Source organism: Aotus nancymaae, unplaced genomic scaffold (assembly GCF_030222135.1).
Source record: "Aotus nancymaae isolate 86718 unplaced genomic scaffold, 86718_ANA_hifiasm-v0.15.2.pri h1tg000010l, whole genome shotgun sequence".
NCBI classification, from domain to species: Eukaryota; Metazoa; Chordata; class Mammalia; order Primates; family Aotidae; genus Aotus; species Aotus nancymaae.
In genome coordinates this window covers 28954236-28976256 of record NW_026988421.1, presented here as the reverse complement: position 1 = coordinate 28976256, position 22021 = coordinate 28954236, and the positions used below count along the sequence as shown (strand labels likewise).

The window sequence follows — 22021 nt, the reverse complement described above, 5'->3', positions numbered from 1 at the left end:
AGGCACAGTAGTTTCATCTGAGGCACGCAAGCACATAACTCTTACATGAGACAGGAAATAAAACCCCTGCTTCCAAAAGCTCACTATCTGGCCAGGCGCAGTAGCTCATGCCTGTAATCCCAGCACTTTCAGAGGCTGAGGCGGATGAATCACCTGAGGTCTGGAGTTCAAAACCACCCTGGCCAACATGGTGAAACCCCGTCTCTGCTAAAAATACAAAAATTAGCTGGGCATGGTGGTGCTCGCCTGTAGTACCAGCTACTCGAGAGGCTGAGGCAGGAGAATCGCTTGTAGGAGGTGGAAGTTGTAGTGAGCTGAGATCAAGATCATGCCATGCACTCTAGCCTGGGCAACAGAGTGAGACTCTGTCTCCAAAAAAAAAAAAAAAAGCTCCCTATCTGAAACTTCTGAAGAGTCTTGTTCAAGAAATTTCTAGAGAGGCACAGGGATTAGCAGATGTCTAATCCACACAGAGATTTTTTAGTATTGGCCTAAAGGAAGAGCCAAAAAATATTCATTGTTCTACTGATGCATAAACGTATTCTTTATTGTCATCATGTGTAAAATTCTAGCCAGCAAAGCAAAATTCAGAATCAACACAACCTTTATGATTCATAGAGTCTTTACAGTCAGTTTCCCACATCAACAGTGTCAACATATTCTACTGGCGGACACATGGTGCCTACTCTCTCTCTCCATGGTATGATGAAAATGTCCTAGCTCTTGATCCCAAACTTCTAACTGCCAAATGGAAGTACTGTAATGATGAAACTCACTAAGACTCACTGATTCAGAGAAACTGTCATGGGCAACAGAATTCCTATTCTTGGGCCTTAAGTCTATGACCAAGTGGAGTCATGTGTGATTGTCCTGAACTCAGAGAAGAAATATAGCTGGCACCATGGACTGCCACCTGGAAGTCCTGAGGATCAGGACTCTGGTACATAGAAAGGGAGGGGGAGACCCATTTAAAAAAAATGGTTTGAGGCCAGGCGCGGTGGCTCATGTCTGTAATCCCAGCACTTTGGGAGGCTGAGGCAGGCGGATCACGAGGTCAGGAGTTCAAGACCGGCCTGACCAACATGGTGAAACTTTGTCTCTAGTAAAAATACAAAAATTAGCCAGGCATGGTGGTACGTTCCTGTAATCCAAGCTACTCGGGAGACTGAGGCAGGAGAATTGCTTGAACCCAGGAGGCAGAGGTTGCAGTGAGCCGAGATGGCGCCACTGCACTCCAGCCTGGATGACAGAGCAAGACTCTGTCTCTGGGGGTAAAAATGGTTTGAAATGAAAAGGAAAATGAGGAAGGTAAGACTTGACTCTAAATATCGAAATCTGAAATCTGCCCCAAGTGACCTGAAAACTGCCTAATTACAGGACAGGGTGACCTTTCCACCTCTGATATGAGCCCCCTCCACATAAAAACATACGTTCTGCTACTAATCCACCCATACCATCATTACTGCCTTTTTCACTCATGCTCATTAGAACCCCCCGACACACACACACACATAGCCCCTAGTCTACTTTAAGAGTAAGCTCCATTGGCTCAAAAAACTAAAAGCACAGATTTTTCACAACGATCCCTCTTTTGCCTGATCTGAGTGTTACAGCTAACAGGTGGGGAAATCTTCTTAAATATACAAGTATTATCATGACAAGGCCACTGGAACGGATCAGTGCCATGAGTCAGACAGGGCTAGAAGTTTCCGCTCTACCATCAGGTTTCTCTTTAGCCTTGACAGATCAAACCCCAAGCCGAAGCAGGCTATAGAGATCAGTTCAGTCTCCAAGCCAAAGGTCTTCACAGTGAGGGACCAAAGCAGCCCTGGCTGGGCCTCTGTCGGCCCGTGTCCCAGATTAATCACCACCAGGCGGGGGGCCTGGACACCAGCCTGCAATCTGAGCCCAAGCAGCACCTGCAGAGAGGTTGCCCCAGCACCTCCCTCACTCCCCTTGGGCAAGACCCCAGGGCATGAGGGTGTCCACCTGTTCACAAGGTTACCTGGCACAGAAGGGCAAAACACTCAGCCATCTTGAACCCTGCAGATAAGACATGGATGGTTTGAGTGGCTTAGCAGAGGAAGGAGGAAAGATGCAATGACTCCTGGAGTAAGGTCCAGGCTCCAAGGGAAAGAAAACTTTCAGCTTCTGAACAGAAAGAGAGACAGGTCCCAATGCCCCTCTTTTCACTGTCCAGAAAAGAAAGCTACCTAGAGACCAGCAGTGGGAAAACTAAGCCCTCAGAGGTTATGAACTAATAAGATGCTTCATGTGTTTAGTACACATTCTTGTTATCTACAGATCAACAGGGTACTGATGGGAAGGAGACCAGAGCAGGGATATCTTTTCAAAATATCCCCAAATGCTGCCAGGTATCTCTGTGTGAAAGGAAGCTCAGAAACAAATTCACTCCTTGAGGTTGTAGTGGAGTTTCTTCTGAATGCATAGATCTGGGAGAATAGCTTTGTCAAATTATCTCCTAAATAAGTAAGCTATTTCCAATATAGGTGCATGCAGAGCTAGTGAATAAGTATGATATGTATATGCATATCCATGTTAGAATGTACTTTTTAGGAATTTATAATACAGTAGGGTATTATAAATTCTTCTGTATTATAAATTCTTCTCAGATGGTAATCCCATTTATTTTGTTACTTCTCCAAGAGTCAGTGGAGTAGGAGGAAGTACTTGTTAGGCTAAAATATAATCATCATCATCATCATCATCATCAAAGGGAGGAAGATAAGCATGGAAATCTGTATCTCAGAATAGTCTGTCCCTGGCCCTAACTTGCAACATAAGAAGTCACTTGACGGACTGTACCCTTTCCCACCTGCCCCATCACCCAAAGGAAGGGAAGGTAGGAGGGGGTCAGAGTCAGATTGAAGTGTGTGCCCCTGGAAGAGCTGAGAAAGCACAGGTCAGATAAGAGGAAAAAGAGCTCCTACACAGCACCTTCATTTGAGGTGTAACACCCACATCCTGACTATTACCATCTTGTACCTCCAAAGCTCCAGCTCCAGGAATTCCCTTTGAACCTCCGGCTGCAACACGGAGTTAGGATAGAGCAGTGGCTACAATTACACACTTGCTTGGGAAGGGGTGGGGGGGATGCTGCATGTGACAGGCCATGAAAGGTCCCTGCCTATAAAACAGACTGAAAAACAAACCCTTAATTTAAATGTTAATGAAAGCGCTATGGAGACATCAGAGGCTTCCCGGCTGCTCAGAGAACAGTTACACCAGCCACAGAATTTATGGCTCCCCTTCACCCTCCTGCCTCCCTCTCTGCCTCATCACCCACTGAAATTTAAAGAGAGAGAAAAAAAAAGAAAACTAATTTTAACATTAACTCCATGCTTCCACCTTGGGATGTGATTGCTAAATTATCTGTTGGCAGAACGGTGATCAAAGGTGGAAAAACACAGGCACGTTGCACACACAACCCAGAAAAGTCAGCAGCAGTTAAAGCAAGAAAATTCCTTTCTCCCTTCCTGATGAGCAGAGTGGAAGAAAGAGTGGTGCAGGTGGGGACTGGAGCCAGGAGGTGTAGGCAGTGGGAGGAAGGGAAAGACGACTGATGGGTCCAGTGTGCTTCCAAGGCCCTGTCTCAACCCCATCGGAGAACTTACCACACTCTACTACCCATTTTACTTGTCGGTCTCTCCCATCAAAGTATGCTATCAAGTTCACTGTTGTCTCTCTAGTGACTAGAACATGGTAATGCTTAAGCAGTATCTGAAGAGAGAGAGACAGAGAGAGGAAGGTGGCCATCAAGGAAGAAGGGAGAGAGACAGGGAGACAGAAACCAAGAAAGAAAGAATTTAAACACTAGACTGAGGGATAGAAATGCATCCTTGTTAGCAGGCCAAGTCTGGACACATCAACTCTGTATCCACAGCATTCAGCTGTCTGCAGCAGCCTCTGTTTCTACTTGTAGGGTTTCATTTAAGTCAGCTCTTGACAAGTGGGCCGATAGTGCTGGCCAAGGAAGGAGCTGCTTCCACAAATGGGTTCTGGGCCAGCCAGAGCTGGGAGGGTGCTGGTCTCAGGCCAGCAGGTCAGCACGCGAGCCTTTCTGTGCCTATCCTGCCCTGGGTAATGGTAGAAATCCAGGGTCTTGAGGAATTGAAACCCACCCCTGTGGTATTTGGTCCTTGCTACTGGTGGGTATGACTGCCTGAGAGGCTGGGATATGCATGAGCAATGAACTCCAGATGGAGGACACTGTACTGAGATTTAGCAGGACCTGACTTCAATTCAATGACATCCCCACACTGATCCCTTTCCAGTTTTTGCTGCCAACTGAACCAGCTGGCCCACCTAGAATTACCTGGAGCTTCCATCTTTCTCCGGGTGTCATGATGCCCCTTCTAGCCACACCAGCCCCGGGGCCCTCCATGGTGACTTTGTGCCTATGACTCTCTCATCCAGGGCACCACAGGCAGGAAGCTTCCTCCTCTACTCTGCAGTTTCGCAAAGGGGGACATCAAGCCACTCTATGACTAGCTCTTCAGGTCTTCTTTCCCTAGACAAGATCCAGAAGAAACTATCCCCTCTGCCCCTGACCCTGGGAAAGGAGAAGAGAGAGGTCCCCAGGTCAGCTACAGTTCACGCCACCAGGAGGATCAGCTAGAATGCAGAGCACTACAGTCATCCACCTGAATCTTTCCTCAGGTTATCAAGATCAGGCATCCCCTTTACACCCAGCTGCCCACAGTCAGCCAGAAAAAGAAAAACTCAGAGGCACAGCCTTTACTTTTGATTCTTCTTCCCCTAGAAGCATTCAGTGAGTTATAAAGTTCAGAGCCAGAGGACTGGTGCACTGCTGGGAACCCAACAAATCTGAACTGCAAGTTAGCTGCCTCATTTTCCAATCTTCCAAACCCCTCTGTCAGAGAAAACTCCAGATGCAATTACCTTTCACTAAAGAAAGATGTATTTCAACGCGCCAGTGAATATGCGTCTACCACACACACAACACACAGTAAACCCTGTAGCTACTGGGAACAAATACCCTCCTTTCCCCAAAATCCACCCCCTTACCGAACAGTACACAGTGATTGCTTTCCTTCCAGACTCTCCCTCACCTCTGGGAGAAATGAAGCAAGAAGGGGCAGCTCCTCCATCAAAACCCCCCAGAGGCTGCAACTCACTTTACAAATTTGAATCGGTACATTTCATGCAGACTTGGATTAATCCCCCCAAAAACAAACAGGTCACCACAGCAAGCAAAGTTACACAAAATTATATTGTATATTTAATAACAGCTAAGTCAAGTTTCTACACCTATACCACTCATATATTTCCCTAATGACAGAAGCGGGAGAGAAGAGATTAAAACCCAAGTGTCATGGGAAGCCTTCCTGACCACACTCACTCACACGATAGCAAGTGTCCTTTGGAGATGGGGAAAGGGTTCTGCTGAGCACCTTCTTTTTCTTGGAGGGCAATAACGATGGTGTCTGCAGAGGAAGGAGAAGCTGTGGGCTCCTCTCCCTTCCCCTCAGGCAAACAGGGTAGGTAGGTCTACAGATTCACTTCACCACATGGCCCCCATGGCTTGCTTGGAGGAGGCCTGAAAGCTGAAGATCTACGTGCATTCATACCCCGGAATGGTGCAAGCATTCACAGCTACCTGAGTGAGCCCAAGCCTCAATCATATGCTGCCTTCTCCCACCCCTCCCTGTCTCAACTCTGGCCTCCAGGAAGAGAGAATATTCACAGATCCCCACAGAGCCTTTTATGGGCCACAGCTACCATCCAAGATGCTGGTGAATAAGGCACAGCAATGACCAGAGGCCTGCTTGTGGTCCTCCTTCAGCACACAGGACATGGCAACAGGCTAGAGACCTGGGTACAAACTACTGCCTCTTCTGCCCTATTCCACATATAGCCCTGCATCGATCTTCCCTGGGCCTGAATTTTTGCCTTTGCCCAGAAGAGAATGACACTCCCCCTTCCTCCCCAACCAGGGACAGCCTAGGTTAAGGTACTTGGTATATAGTCTGGCAATCATTACAGCCATGTGTCTATTGTATCCCTACCACTGAATAAGACCCTTAGGGAAGCTGCCATGTATCAAGTGTTCAGTAAATACACAAGGAGTGAGGTGAAAAGGGTGAGAAGGAGAGAGGGAAAGTCAAAGGGAATGAAGTTAAGTGTTTACTATTTCTACATTTCCTTACACTTTAGTATTTACTGTATTCAGCTGGAAATAATTTTTAAATGGCAATAAAACATATTACACATTTTTCAAAATCCGCTTTTTGGCCAGGCATAGCCCTCACACCTGTCATCTCAGCACTTCGGAAGGCCAAGGTGGGAGGATCACTTAAGCCCAACAGTTCAAGGCTGCGGTGAACTATAATTGTGCCACGTACTCCAGACAAGACACTGTCTCAAAAAAAACAAAAAAAAGTCTGCTTTTATGTGTTACTCATGGGAAGTTGCTCGGAATTCCATGTGACCTGAGGAGGTTGTATCTCTGAGACCTGTGAGCTGAAGGTATTCCTGCCCCACAATTACACTCAGACATATGCCCCTCAACCCCAGGCATGACTCCCAGCATCTCATTCCTGGGCCATCTTAACCTATCCTTCTATCAGTCAACCAACAACTCCAGGTGAGACCACCGCTACAGGAGGAAGGCTTCTTTTCTAAGTCAGGAATCTTAAAAACAAGATTACTGGTGTTGAACAAGAAAATGGGTAGGAGAGTATGCGGGAGGCTGAAGAAAAGGTCCTTGCCTGCCACTTTCCTTTCAGCATGTTGGTTCTCGTTTTGTGTTTTTTGAGTATCTACACATGGCTCTAAGCACATAACCAGTATTAAATATCATCTATGACTCTTTACAAATCAAGAACTCAAAGTCAAGGAAGGAAGGAAAGAAGATATTTGGACACAGGACAGATACTTGCTTTTCTCTCAGTCACAAGGACCTCAAATTAACCCTCTGGATTGAGGTTTCATGTTTCATACAAGTACCTGAGTAGATACATAAGAAGAGAAGGTAGAAAAGTCCCAGCATCAAAGATAAATAAGATGAATAGGTCTGACAAATTATTTTAAATAGAAGAAAGAGATAAATTGAGAAAACAGCTGTGCTAGGTCTCCTAACTGTCCAGGTTCCTCCTAACTGCATAAGGGAGCAATAAGGGGCTGAGAAATTGGCAGGTAAACCAGGAGTACTTGCTCTAGGGCCAGTACACTGGCTGCCCACATCCCCTCATGTTCTCCATGAGGAGTTGAGGGTCCTACCACATTAGTGACACTGACAACCATACTTAACAGGAATGGTGGCAGGGAGGGGAACTGAAGGCAGTCATTGAGGGCAGGAACACTACATGGGCAAGAGAGAATCCTAGTGCGTCCCCACCTCAAGAAGACTGCAAAAGAGCAGTGAAACTCCCTGGGGCCAGAAGGAGCCCAACAGGGCTCAACAGCAGCTGAAGACACTAAGCAAATGCTACAGCAGGCAAGAGAGGATTCTGGCTGACATTACATTACAGCCCTTTTGGAAGATCACTTGAGGCCAGGAGTTCGTAACCAGCCTGGGTGATAAAGTGAAACCCTGCCTCAATATACATAACACACATATATTATAGCCCTTTTAGCTTTTCAGAGTATTAATATTTTCATATAGATTATTTCAGATCACCTTCACAATAATCTAGTAAGGTCTGTAAAGGAAATAGTATTCATATTTAATATGAGGAAACTGAGGCTGGGAGAGGGAATGATTTGCCTGAGGCCACACTGCTAGTTGAAGGCAAAGCAGAACTCATCTCCTAGACTGCTCTAAAGAACAGACCATGAGGCTGGGAAGCAGTGTCTTTTAAGACTGAGAAAATGGATTAGTTTATTGAAAGGTTTAAATTCATGGTCACATTGAGAAGAAATGGACCTAATAATGAGGTAAAACCTACCCTAGTATATTCTTTGGGTAAGAGAAAAGGGGCAGAGATAACACTGGCATACACTCTGGTCATCTAGTGTAAAGACAGAATCTCAAACACAAACTATTTTTTAAAAGAGTCCAAGATCTCATCTATGGAGTTAGGGGAAGGCCATCTTAAATAATTGTGAGTCAGGAGCTGACAGAGTGAAGAATCATCCCAAGGCTGAGGTGGGAAGATTGCTTGAGCCCAGGAGTTCAAGACCACCCTAGACAACATCGTGAGATCCCTCTCAAAAACAAACAAACAAACAAACAAAAACCATCCCAGGGTCAAGAAGAGGACAGGAAGACCCTGAAGAAGACTGTGAAGAAAACATAAAGCTCAGGTCTTCACCAAGGATGAGACACATCAAGGACTTAGCAGAGGGTCTGGCACAGAGCAAATGACTAGTAAATTTTAGCTGCTAGTAGTAGCAGCAATCATATAGTAGCAGTAGTAATGTTAGAAAGCTAGGTCCTTTCCCAAAGCCAGTCTCCGAGTTGTGGCCAAAAACCCAAGCTTAGTTTACTGTGATCATAAATGCTTCCCAATGATGACGGCAGACTCTGTCCTCAATCTTTTATGGACACCATCTTCAATAGTTGCTATGCCCTATTCTGTTAAGAGGTAGCCTAACATTCCAAGCAGGAGGCTGGAATAGAGAAACATAGGGTAGGGGTGTGGGGCAGAGCCTATTTGTGTTCTTTGGCCTCAATCCATATGCAGGAAGCACACGGACCATCTCCAGCCCTGAGAGCTCTCAACCACCACCTCCACTCCAGTCTCCCGAAACCAGCAGAAGCCCACAAGCAACTGCAACCATTAAGACAAAGTCGCTAGCACACCTCTCACTTCTCACTGGCCATAGTACTTCCCTTCTATCCAGCCCACGGATGCCCAGGTCTGGCTAATTGGCTTTCAAAAGGGCAGCATGAGGAAGAAAATGAGGAGGAGACAAAGCTCGATGGCTCCATTTTCCACCCTCTGCTCCCACACACTTAGCTTCTCCACTCCCTGCTGGTCTTTCCTTCCCTCTTTCCTACGATTGCTAGAATGATTTGTTTTGAACAGCGACAGGTTTATAGGTTAGCCGACACCTCTGCTCTGTGGAATTTTAATTAACTTCTCCCATCGTCAATATGCTAAGGAACGGGGTCTCCATTCTCTGAGGTCAGCAATGTGTTTCAGGTCCTGCTATATCAGCCGTCAAATTGAAGAATTAATGACGTGGCTAATCGGCTCTAATTCTTAGGAAGAAAAAAATTTGAAAGGGAGTTGTGGAAGGGAGCAGGAGGAGGGGTACAGGCTCCATGAGGTGAGGAGAAAGAAGCTGAAAGGCCTAAGCGAAGTGGGTAGGGCCAAGTCTCTTATAAAATAAGCGAGTGACTTAAACCTAGTGTTGGAGGGTGGCAGCCCTACAGCTTTCACATTTCCATGTGAGTAGGGAGTGAAGGGTAAAGGAAGTGGATGAAGACCCCAGGAAAATACTGTAGTAGAACAGGTACAGCAAAGTCTATGTACTCTGCTGGGAAGGAGAGGGACTGTCTTGGTTCCAGAGGGCCTCAAAAGTGGAAGTCGGATGCAAACCTAACTTGTTCATAGGTAAGGTTAGAGAACTAACAGTCAGGACCAGGTACAGTGGTTCATATCCTTTGGGAGGCCGAGATGGGAGGATCACTTGAGGCCAAGAGTTCCAACCCAGCCTGGTCAACATAGAAACACCCCATTTCAAAAAATAAAATAAAATAAATAATAAAAAGAGAGAGAGAGAGAAGTAACTGTCAGGCCAAAGGCTAGGATAAATCCATCATCAAAATCTCACATTTCTGCTACAATAATCAATGTCACTACTTCTCCACACACGTCTTTGTTTGAGGACCCAGCTGGATCTGGGCCCCAAGCCTCCCCTGATGACTTAAGTCTGTAAGGGATACTCCAGAGGACATTTCCCAAGGGGAACAAAGCAGACATGTAAGTTGTGAGAGCAAGTTGGATGCTGTCAGCTCCCAGGGGTGGTGAGAGGCCTCTGCTTTGGGAACAACCCCAGAGGACAACTGTTTCAGAAAGGACACTCCTGGTAACAGCTGGACTCTTTGTCATATTCTCATATATTCCTATATTCTTTCCTTAATATTTCTGAGGTTAGATGCTTAGGAAATTCACATTTAGAAGTTTATCTCAATCCCACGCATATATGAAGTGACCTAAACACCTCAAATCTCTGGAGGATTAAAAAGTCTCCAAGACAGTGGCTCAAAGCAACCTAGAATACACAAGTGGAAGATTTTCTAGCTCATCTGATCTAGTAAAATAAAAGCATTATTATACAAGAAAAAACCACATCCAAATATGTCTCCCTTACCTGAGTACTGGGCTGATAGCAATGGACCAGACTCGGTCTTCGGTCTGGATGGTGTGTAGGCACTGCCCCAGTCGGCCTGAGGCCAAAGGCCACACCTGGAAACAGGAGAAGAGATGCTCTCATTGGCATTGCCTGGGATCAGTGGGGAGGAGAGGTGCTCCGGGAGGGGTGACTATTGGAGGTAGAGAAATGGGACATCTTTCGTGCCCTGCACACACAGAGCTCAGGTATCAGCAGAGGGCCCCCTGCAGCTTCTGGCTCACCTACCCACCCAGATAGGCCCTAGCTATCCATCCTAACCACCCTCTTTTACTTCCACTGACAGCCCTTACTTACCAGCCAACTTTATATCGGGGAATCAGAAGTTCCATATTCCTCAGCTGAGACTTGACTGAGAAGAAGTGGGTGGGTGGGGCTTGCCTCTTTTGGCAGCTTTCCTATATTTGTGGATTTTCCTTTCTCCTATCTCTCACCAAGATTTTACTCTGGAGAAGTAGGGAGAGGGAGGAAGATCAAGGCACAGTATGGGGGGACAGCAATAGAATTAGAGAGAGAAGTAAAAAGAAAGATGCAAGGGAAGGAAAGAATGGAAGAAGAAGAGAGACTTCCAAGTGGGAAGGTGGTATGTTGTTTGTTTGTTTGTTGATAATGCCCAGGATCCAATACTATTCACATCAGCAGGGAATTTAGCACCTAGTGTCACCAAAAGTAGCAGAAAAGCTTAACTCTGTTAAGCTTCCATATCGCCTACAGGTTAAAAATATTGCTTGGAGCACATTATCTGGTCCCTATCAGTCAGGAATGTACATTAGCAGCCACTCTGGGCTTAACTCTAATCAACACTCACAGAGCCCTCTCAGCAGTCAGTGCATTTAGACATCTCCCATTAAGCACAGGGCTCCCCCTCACCTCACCCTACCCTAGATGACATACACAGGGACATAAGCCTCTAACCAAACAGAAAGGAAACCTCAAACGTACAGGACTATCCCGAGACAGCAGCCACAGAGGGATCCAGAGGCAGCCAGATGGATCAATGACCTCTTAAGGTCCCAGCAGTGCTATAAGGGGAACACACAAAACTCAGGCAGGACCTTAGATGGAAGAACTTTAAAGAAAACATTCCTCGAGTTTAAAGGGTAGGTGATGGAGCGGGGGTGGTCCTGCCTTCTTAGGGTCACATGATAACTCTTCCCTATAAAAGGAGAAAGTGTTTCTTAGAGTTTGTGTGTATGATGGGGGTGGGGGATGGGAGGATTGTGTGAGTTACTTTTCCCAACACAGTGAAAAGAGAATAAACGTAACAAGAAGATCCTAAATGAGGAGGGGCAGAAAACAAAGGTAAACACCACAACTTTTCCTGCATGCCATGATTCGGGCCTACTCTTTGGACTCCATAGTCAGTCCCCTTTGGCAATAACTAGATACATTTTCAATGTACTCTTTTAGGCAGCCCAGCTAAGAAGAGAGCTTTGCCTTTTCCCTGACACAAACTCCCTGGGAGGCAGATTCTTGCTGAAAGGGTAAGGAGACACTAAGGACTCCAATTATAAAATCTATGGGGACAGCCTAGGCCTGAATTCACTAATGTCCTCCACGGAAAGGGAAGATTGATTCCTAAATTCTGCAAACCACAAAATAAGGTTCCTGGTCTCCAGGAGTGGCTTAGGAAGCATGCCACCAATTCTGAGCATGATCTTAGGAAAGTGGCCCTCCTGGCTTGGCCCAGCAGCACCTCATCCTCAAGAAACATGATATTCCATCCTGGCACCTGAGGGACAGAAGTTGACAGCAATATGCTGATCCTATCTTTGCCCTCCCTGGCCAAATTCAAAACAGATCCATCCCTAGAAAAGATTCAGTGGGAGTAGACATTTATACATTTCTTTTAAAAAGCAGACTGGTGATATGCATCACAACCTTTAAAATGATCAAAGCCTTTAACTCAGTAATTTTGTTCCTGAAAAACTTCCTAAGAAAATAATCCTAAAACAAAGAAAAACCTAAATGGTAAAATATTACCTGTAGCCTGCAGTTGCAGAGAAAGCATGCATAGGCTTTGGCATCTGACCAATCTGGATTTGAACCCTAGTTGTTACTTATTATCTTTGATCTTAGGGATAACTTCTTAGCTCCCATTTCCTCATGTGTCAAATGGGAAATGATGCCTATCTCAGGGTTATAGTGTGGAAAAGTGGAGATAAGTATAAAGCATCTAGCACAGCAGCCCAGTATTTGGCAGGTATCAGGCAAACAATAATGGTGGTTCTTGTTACAATAAATCTTCCCTTCTAAGCCAGATGTAATCTGATCTCTCCACCCTCTAAACTTTCTAGCTCTTTCCCTAGAGCTTTATACTTCACAGTCCCAGCCACTTCCAATCAGCTGCATGGCCAGGTACACACATCTTATCTCACCCTAAGGATAAGAGGCTGTGTCTTCTTTACTTCTGACGAGGCCAGGTGACTCACACACAGTAGGCACTCGTAAGAAAGAATAGAGAAATAAAGGAGGAAATGAAGGAATGGTTAGTACTAGCCCAGGCTCATTAAGAACATAAGTTATCATCTGTTCATATCTCAAGATGGGGCTCGCCCCACTAAAGCCCTGAGACACAATCCAAGCTAAGTAAGTCACAGTAAATGTGAAACTGGGCTTGTGGGCAGGGGAAGGAAGAGGGTTCTCTGGACAGTCCCTAGCTCAGATGTCTTGCAAAGAGATTCTTTTACTTCCCTTTACCCCATAAAATAAATGTCTTTCCTAAAATACAGTGCATATTTGGGGAACTCCCCAAAAATAGATGGTTATAGGCAAATACTGTAATTCTTATGAAGGTTCAGGTGTATTAGAAGCCTGGAGAAGCAGCTGTAGAATTTCAGATGCCACTGAAAAGAAATGATGTTTCAGTTATAAAAGACAAACTGAGTACACTAATGTGGAAATGGCTCAGGATAACAAAGGTGGCTGGATGCAAAGATAACAACAGAGAGGAGGGAAACCCAGGCAGCATCTGGAGAGCCAGGAAAGACGAGTTGGCAGAGAGGTCATAGGGGAGCCACAAAACAGCTGACCAGCTTTCAGGACCAGAGAAGAGGATTCTGTCACTGACCTAAAAGAAATTCTCAGAAGGAAGAAGATGGACTGTGGTGACAATTTTAGAAGGAAGTATCTATGTTAGATCTTTTAAAAAAATCTAAGATACTAAATAGGGCTAAATCAGTACTTAAACATGAAACTAACCCAATACCTCAAATAAATTTGCTATTATTCTTCACCTGGAAGCAGTCCATGCCCTCAAATTGCTACCTGTGGTTATAAAGCTTGGTTTTATACTGCTCTGGGTATCAGACCACAGAGAACAGAAGAAAGAGGTGTCACTGAAAAGGAGGAACTTGGGGAAGCCTGAAGCCATGACAGGAAGATGCTAGAATAAGACTGGAATACCTAGGTCACACATGCCACAAAAGATTTCTATGCAAATTGACTTTTAAGCAGTATAACAAGTTTAGGCCAGGATCTCTTCAAGGAATGGTACAAAGACAGTGACCAATCAGAAGCCTAAGTATGAAGAAAGGTAATAGGAAGCAAGTGACAGGAAATTCAGTTTTGTGTTGGTTCAAAAGATTTGCTGGATTTTTCTCAAGCTTTCTGTGCTTCTGTTCATTCTCTCTGACAGAGTACAAAGTAAGGAAGAAAATAGTAAAGGGAGGAGAAACTTCCATAAAAAGCAGGGAACATATTTAGCCCTTCTTTTTACATAAATTAGCAATATTTCTATATGGCTGTGTAATCACCAGAGGGTACATGTAGTCAGAGAAGTTTCTGAGTAAAGACTGCAATTTCCTTCTCCTGAGTCCTCTCCCTATATGTTTCAGAGGCCCATTTGCTGGCACACCAGCAAGCATTTTGCTCCTGTTAGCACTATGGAACCAAGATACTAGGAAATACACAAGACACTATTGGGCCTCCTGCACCACCAACTGAATTGTCAGCAAAGTTCCTGCAGCAACCCTAAAGGACCAGGCTCGTGCAGGCCCTGGCTAGGGCTGTTGGACACAGGCCTGGAGAAAGACTTCTCTGTCTCCCAGGTGGGAGCCTATCTGACCCAGACATATAGGAGTCCATGAAGTAAGGGTCACGCTATTTATCAGCCTCACTTTCTTTTATGCTTTGGTGGATATCTGTGGACCGGGCAATTTGGCAAAGATGCAACAAACACCACCCTTCTCTCATCGTCTCTACTGCTTACTGACCACATCACTCTCCAGAGAAGCAGTGAAAACACATTTTAATTATCAGCCTGATTGCTTATAAACAAGGTGGTGAAAAATTAACCTCCCTAAACAGAGAGCAAGCAAAAGGAGCGAGATTTTAAAATAAAATATTAGGGTCAGAACTCAACCCACAAACTTGAGGAAACGCAACTCAGGGAGGAAAAGCTGCCAGGTCCTCTGTTTTTGAGTTCACGCCACATTGCAAGTGAGTGGCAACCTTCCCAGCCACTGTCCACTCCTTTCCCAGTCCAGCTGGCAGAGACAACGATTGGCATGGCAAGCTGCATGCCAGAGGCACATAAGTGAGTCCTTTATTGTGTCATTTTCTCCCCTGCCCCCAGCCAATGCTCTCAGCCAATCCTGGGACTCAGGGCTCTATCCACCCCACTCCCTATAGACAGGAGGGAGTAATAGTATGTAAGGGGGAGACCACCTCACCTTGGCCGTCCTGTCCCTGGAGCCACTCACAATGATGCCCCCTTTGCAATCCACACAGTTCACCTCCTGTTCATGAGCCGAGTACTTGACAGTGAAGGTGCTGTGAATCTTGTGAATGCCAATCTTCCCATCTCTAGGAGAGAAATAAGGAGCCAACCCCCAAAAACCAATTATTCTCTCTGTAGGAAGAGAATAACTCTCCAGAAACAGCCCAAGTCTCCGATGACATCCAGATTTGCTAAGCATTAGGCAATTCAGCCCAGTAAGATGCTGAGTTTCTAGATACCTTTACTTGTTCAGCACACTTGGGGCTGAACAGAGCTGAGAGACAAAATAAATTTTCCCCTGGAGAAGATCAAAACCAGCTTCACTTTTCATTAGAAGCTCTTACTGTTTTCCTTCTCCAGCTAACCCTATTAACTGCTTTTGGTAAAATCTCTCTGCTTTAAATGGAAAACCCTTCTGGTCTCCCTCCTCATCCCTTTGGAGTTAAGACAGAAAAGTCAGAGGCAGGCAGAATGTCCCTGAAGAATACAATGGAAAAGGGTGGAAGGAAAAACCTGCAGCACTTACCCTCCTGCACTGACAATATGCGAGTTGGCCAGCACAAAGTGGCAAACGTCCTCATCATGCCCAGCAAAGACTCCCAGAGGCCGACGGTTCAAGCTGGCACCATCTGGACGGAACTGGTAGGCCAGGATGAAATTAGCCTGAGATATGTACAGAGAATCATCCTCTAGCTGCATCCAAGGCATCTGACTGAAATGATAGAAAAGAAAATTTAAAAGTTATCAAGATACAGTATGAAAACTCAACTCCAATCTTTGAACAGACTAGCCAATCCCCAACTTAGCAAGGATAACCAACAAGGCTAATCATCTATGCTTGATACTCTTGTTCAAAATTACCTACCCCTCAGCTACCCTCAGAAAACTAGAGTGACTGAGTTTTGTGGTGATCTAATCTTCCTTGGACTTTCTAAAAGAGACTCAAAATTGAAAGACCAACTAAATACCACTTTTAATTGGAGAATACTTAATGTTTCAATTACTGGCTACCTGGACTTCTCATGGGTAGACAGAGCTTACAAAATTCAATGGTCAAGGGGTAAGAAGGGTCAAAAAAAAAATCTTCAGCCAGGAACGGTGGCTCATGCCTGTAATCCTAGAACTTTGGGAGGCCGAGGCAGGTGGATCACCTGAGGTCAGGAGTTGGAGACCAGCCTGACCAACATAATGAAACCCTGTCTCTACTAAAAATACAAAAATTAGCTGAGCATAGTGGCATACCTATAATCCAAGCTACTCAGGAGGCTGAGGCAGGAGAATACCTGAACTTGGGAGGCGGAGCTTGCAGTGAGCCAAGATGGTGCTACTGCACTCCAGCCTGGGAAACAGAGGAAGACTCTATCTCAAAAAATAATAATAATAAAGAAATCTTCTAGCCAGGTGAAATAACTTTCTTTCATTCTGCATCTTCACTGATTTAAAGTATAAGTGGGAAGTTTCAAGGTTCTAGGACTCCCATACATACCTCTTTCAAAATAGATCAGTTAAAGTATGATGGAGAAAACAGTAGAATAAACCCTGGGAAGCCCCATTCTCTTGTTCTGTTAGAGCTACAGGGCCATTTATAAGTGAAAGGAATAAAGCCATTTAGGAAAGGATGCTAATGTACTGATTACATACCCAGATCCTCACAGGGATATCTACATTTCTGTATTCGAGAGTAAGTGTGGCAATGGAAAAACACAGCCCCAGAGCATTCTGCTACAGTTCAGGGGCTACAGAAAAAGTCAGCTCTCACAGGCAACTGATAAGAGAAATCCACATATAGTTAAAGATTCCCTCTACAATCTGACAGGAGAAAGAAAGGCTAGAAGCCACAGGCAAGTCCTGTGGCAGGGAATAAGCCTTAAGAAGAAAGAAAACTGTCAGATACTAGCCTCTCTGGTGGAAACTAAGCCCCTTTCCCAAGGTGGACATCCCACCTATCCTATTCTACATAGGGGTCCTGGAGTTACCAGGTCCCAAGAAAAGTACAGGGACAGCTGATTAATCACCATGAACAGAGCCACCATCTCCTATTGCCAAGCCTGTCTGAGCAAACTGGGCTGTGTTTCTTCCCCAGACTCAATACAAGCGTCATGGGAATGTGGAAAAGTTCTGCAAATTGACTTGACGGGCCATTAAATGCAGCTTAGACTTTGTAGTAACTGAGTTTCTGCTCATGAGGTTTTTACCAAGTGTGTGCATATATTACATGGAACATGTGTAGAGTGTGTACAGATGCCTGCTTTCTCACTCATTATGCACATTCCTCTTCAACACCCCCTTGCGTGAGTGTGTCGTACACTCAAGTGGGCAGCAAACAGAGAGGGTGGGAATTTTTGTGTTTAGAGCCATCTGGTAAACAGCCATTTGCCTAGGACAAGAAACCAGGTTCATGCCAGGTGAACAGTGGAGAATCCCAGGGCAGTCTGGTAACTGTTCTGTGTTTATTTGCCAAACTGTTTGAAACTAGCCCCAAAAGGCAAATGTGGGAAGCAGAGGGTAAAGACCTTCATCATAAAAACCCATCTTTCTCTCCTGTAGTTTCTTTACCATCACCACCATCACCACTACCCATTACCACATAATTCACAGCATCTGATGCCAGTGAAACCAGTGGAAACTGGACACAACCAAGAAAGAAAGGTTCATCAGATGAGGAGGACTGCCTGTGTCTTCAGCACAGGTACAGGTCATGCCGATATGTGGACTCCCGATTTTCCCTAACCATTGCAACCAATCAACAAGGAGTAATTTTTTGGTAGGGAGTCAAATAATAACTGTGAAATCATTTAGCATCAATGAAGCATAAAAATTGGTGGCATTAGCAATGCCACGGGCATTTTCTAAATTTCCTGACACTTGTTCTAAGCTCTAACTCCTGTAACATATGTATCCAAACCTTTAGATCCTACCCTTCATTTTAATATAGTAGGAGAGAGGACTCAAGGAAGCTAAGAATGAAGAAGTAACTCCATAAAGTAGAAGGTTTAAAGAAAAATATTTGTAAAATAAGATGAATTGGGACCTTGATTTCATTTATTTCCTTTGATGATGTAAGTTAACAGAGGTTACCTCTGAGTGGTGGAGTTACAGGTTAGTTTTATTTTCTTCTTTAGAATTTTCTTTTTCTTCAAATTTCTACAATAAACATTGATTTATTTATAATCATAAAAAATGTCATTTGTTAAAGTACATTTCTTATATTCCCTTATTGAAATGTGAAAAAAGTTGTCCCGATGCCCTCTTTATGGTGTTCAAAGGCTCACCAGTGCCACGCCACCCAAGATAGCCCCATTAGCCTCTAGGTAGGACCAGATTTTTTACTTTCCATTATGCTTTTATGTCCCAGGTAGCTTTAAAAAAGTCAAGAGGCTACTTGCCTGCATCTCCACTTCAGCAGAATCCCCTCTCGGCAGCGCCCCAGTCTCCAGTTCTGAGACACCTTCACCCGTTCCTTCACTGGGACACTGGTCATCCTATGTCCAGACAGAACAGATAATCCAATCACTACAACTTATTGCCAAGCACAGAAAATTCAGGGCATTCAGAATACAAGAAAACAGATTAGGAGACCAGGAAGGAGTAACTGTTCTCTCTCCATACTTGACTAACCAAGAAAGCCAAGGAGAAAAGCCTGTCCTTTAAACTATTAAAAATGTACACAGTGATGCCAAGTCAATCTAATGGAGAATGGATGACAATTAATCCTGGAACCACCGGATATCCAGATGGAAAAAAAAAAATGAAATGAACCCTGACCCCTACCTCACACCATACAGGAAAAGTAATTCAAAACAGATCATAAACTTAAAATCTAAAACTATAAACCTGCCAGAAGAAAATATATAAAAACATCTCTCTAAGAAGGCAGATGCAGACTTCTTAGGACACAGAAAGCAATAACAGAAAATAAAAATCCAATAAATCAGACTCATCAAATCGAAAACCTCCGTTCACCAAAATGAATACACAAACCGTAGTCTGGGAGAAGATTCACAGAATGTATATCTGACAAAGAGTTTGTACCCTGATGAGGAAGTCTTCTGTGTATTTGTTCATATATTTTTGGAAGACCAGTAAGAAACTCTCCTATATTGTTGGTGGGAAAGCAAAACGGTACAGCCATTTTGGGAAAAGGTCTGGCAGTTTATTATAAATCTAAACATGTATGTACTCTATGACCTAGCAATAACCTTAGAGAAACAAAAACACTTACACAAGGATGTTCATAGGAACTTTAGTTATAATAGCCCAAAGTGGTAAACAGCCCAGGCATCCAGGAGAATGGATAAACACACTAGGGTAGGTTCATGTAATGGAATACTACTCAGCAAAAAAAAGGGAAGAAGTACTGATACACATTGTAATATGGATGAATCACAGAAACATTATGTTGAATAAAATAAATCTTACACAAAAGAAATCACAGTGTATGATTTCATTGACATGAAGCTTGAGAAGAGAGACAACAAACCTATAGTGAAAAAATCAGAACAGTGATTACCACCAGGGTAGGGATGGAGACTAACTAGAAAAGAACGCATGGACACTTTCTGAGGTAATATTCTCTATTTAAGTCTTGAAGGGGTTTGGGTTATAAAAATATATATGCATTTGTCAGAAATGCATCAAATGTGCAGGATGTGGTGGCTCACAACTGTAATTTCAACACTTTGGGAAGCTAAGATGGGAGGATCACTTGAGCCCAGGAATTTGAGGTTACAGTGAGCAGTGATTCCACCACTGCACTCCAGCTTAGGAAACAGAATAAGACCCCTCTCTCTAAAAATACAAAAGAGAAAAGAAATACATCAAATGATACACAAGATTTGTGCAGTTCACACAAATATAAATTCATTGTATATATATTTTTCTTAAAAAAAAAACCCATAAACTAATATACTCTAGTCAATGATATGCATGCACACTGAAGCCTTTAGGGGTAAATATTCTGATATCTGTAACTTATTTTGAAATGCATGATAAAGCAAATACAGCCGAATATTAATTGTAGAACCTAGGTGGTGAATATGTAAGTGTTCATGGTTCAATTCATTCAACTTTTCCATGCGTTTTAAATTCTTCAAAACATTGGGGAGCGAGTGTCAATAGTACTTTCTGGTTGAGCTGAATTAACAGCAATAAAAGAAGAGAGCACACAGGCAGCAGGAATAGCACCATTTGGGGATGGGTTAATAGGCAATAGGGAGAAGAAGGTACACTGCTTGGGACACAGAGTGATAACTGCCATGTCTGCCTGGAAATTCGCTGGCCAGGGAGAGATACACTCATTTCTTCCAGCCTCTACTTATACCTTCATATTTACCACCTTTTACTAAAAGCCAGGAAACAAGTCCAGCTTTCAAGATTCTAACGGACACAGGTTAGAAAGAATGATTTTGGCAGGCAGAGAGAAGATACTTAATTTATTTCTAGCTAAATAATATTCTGCCTCCCCAGTGTTATTTCATTTATTTGTATAGAATTATTTTTGGTTAATAAAGTAATAAATACACAGGATAAAAAAAAATAACACAGATAGTATGAAAGGTTAACAACTGCAAAAGTGAGTCTTTCTCGAAACCCCTAGCCAAGACTCTCTCCCTCTCTAGAGGCAACTATGTATTCACTGTAGATAAGTATATATGCATGTTGCCCAGGCTGGTCTCCAACACCCAACCTCAAGCAATCCTCCTGCCTTGGCCTCGCAAAGTGCTGGCATTACAGGCATGAGTCACCACACCTGGCCAACTGAATACTTTTTTTAAATGATATAGAATGTTACAAATCTCTCTGGATCATGATTCCAATTATAATTTATGTAACCAACATTTAATGTGATGCTTACAATATGTCAGGCACTGTTTTCATTTGCCCAATACCTTATGCATATCAATAAGTGTTGATAAAGAGCAATTATACATATATATATATGGGGGGGAGAGAGAGAGAGAGAGTGTCTCGCTCTGTCACCCAGGCTGGAGTGCAGTAGCACAATCTCAGCTCCCTGAAACCTCCGCCTAGCGATTCTCTGCCTCAGCCTCCCAAGTAGCTGGGACTACAGGCACTTGCCAACACGCCCGGCTAATTTTTTGTATTTTTAGTAGAGACTAGGTTTCATTATGTTGGCTGGGCTGGTCTTGAACTCCTGACCTCGTGATCCGCCTGCCTCAGCCTCCCAAAGTGGTGGGAATTATATTTCTAGTAAGTGCATTCCTAGGAAGTATATTCTGTTCAATTGCAAATAAGCAATAAGCAACTGTCTTTGATTTTAAAAAAAGAAAGCAAGAAATGGCCCAAACTGATATGAATTTAAGATATAACAAACAGAAAACTGTAAACCAAGGAAAGAAATCACTTTAATAAGTGCTATTAGGTTTGTAAAGCACGTTCCTGACTTTATTGAAAGGAAAAGAGAGAGAAATAAGAATATGCATGGCTAAAAAGAACACTGAAAGGATAAAATAAAACACCCATAGTTAACTGTGGATAGCCAACTTTGAGTGTTTCTATTTTCTCCTTTATACTTTTACATATTTTCTAATTTTTCTTTTTTTCAAATTTTTTAATTTCAATAGCTTTAGGGGTACAAGTGGTTTTTGGTTACATGGATGAATTGTATAATGGTGAAGTCTGGACTTTTGGTATACCAGTCACCTGAATAGTGTACATTGTACACAATAGGTAATTTTTCATCACTCTGCCTGCTCCCATCTTCCTCCCTTCTGAGTCTCCAATGTCTATTACACCACTCTGGATGCCTGTGTATACCCATGGCTTAGCTCCCACTTATAAGTGAGAACATGCAGTATTTGGTTTTCACTCCTGCATTACTTCATTTGGGATAATGGCCTCTGATTCCATCCAAGTTGCTGCAAAAGACATTATTTCATTCCTTTTTATGACTGAGTAATATTCAAATACTCATTAAAATAAATGCTGTTGATAACT

General features: G+C 43.7%; 1 protein-coding gene across 1 annotated transcript in view; it reads right to left on the bottom strand.

Moving 5' to 3' along the window:
* FBXW4 (F-box and WD repeat domain containing 4) overlaps positions 1-22021 on the bottom strand; it is an 83621-nt gene that overhangs the window by 47104 nt on the left and 14496 nt on the right. Inside the window, exons 2-5 of the mRNA XM_012439459.2 lie at positions 18451-18546; positions 15591-15776; positions 15018-15150; positions 10306-10400 (exon numbers count right to left, since the gene is read on the bottom strand). Of these exons, the coding sequence (XP_012294882.2) occupies positions 10306-10400; positions 15018-15150; positions 15591-15776; positions 18451-18546 (510 nt within the window). The remainder of the gene's footprint in view (positions 1-10305; positions 10401-15017; positions 15151-15590; positions 15777-18450; positions 18547-22021) is intronic.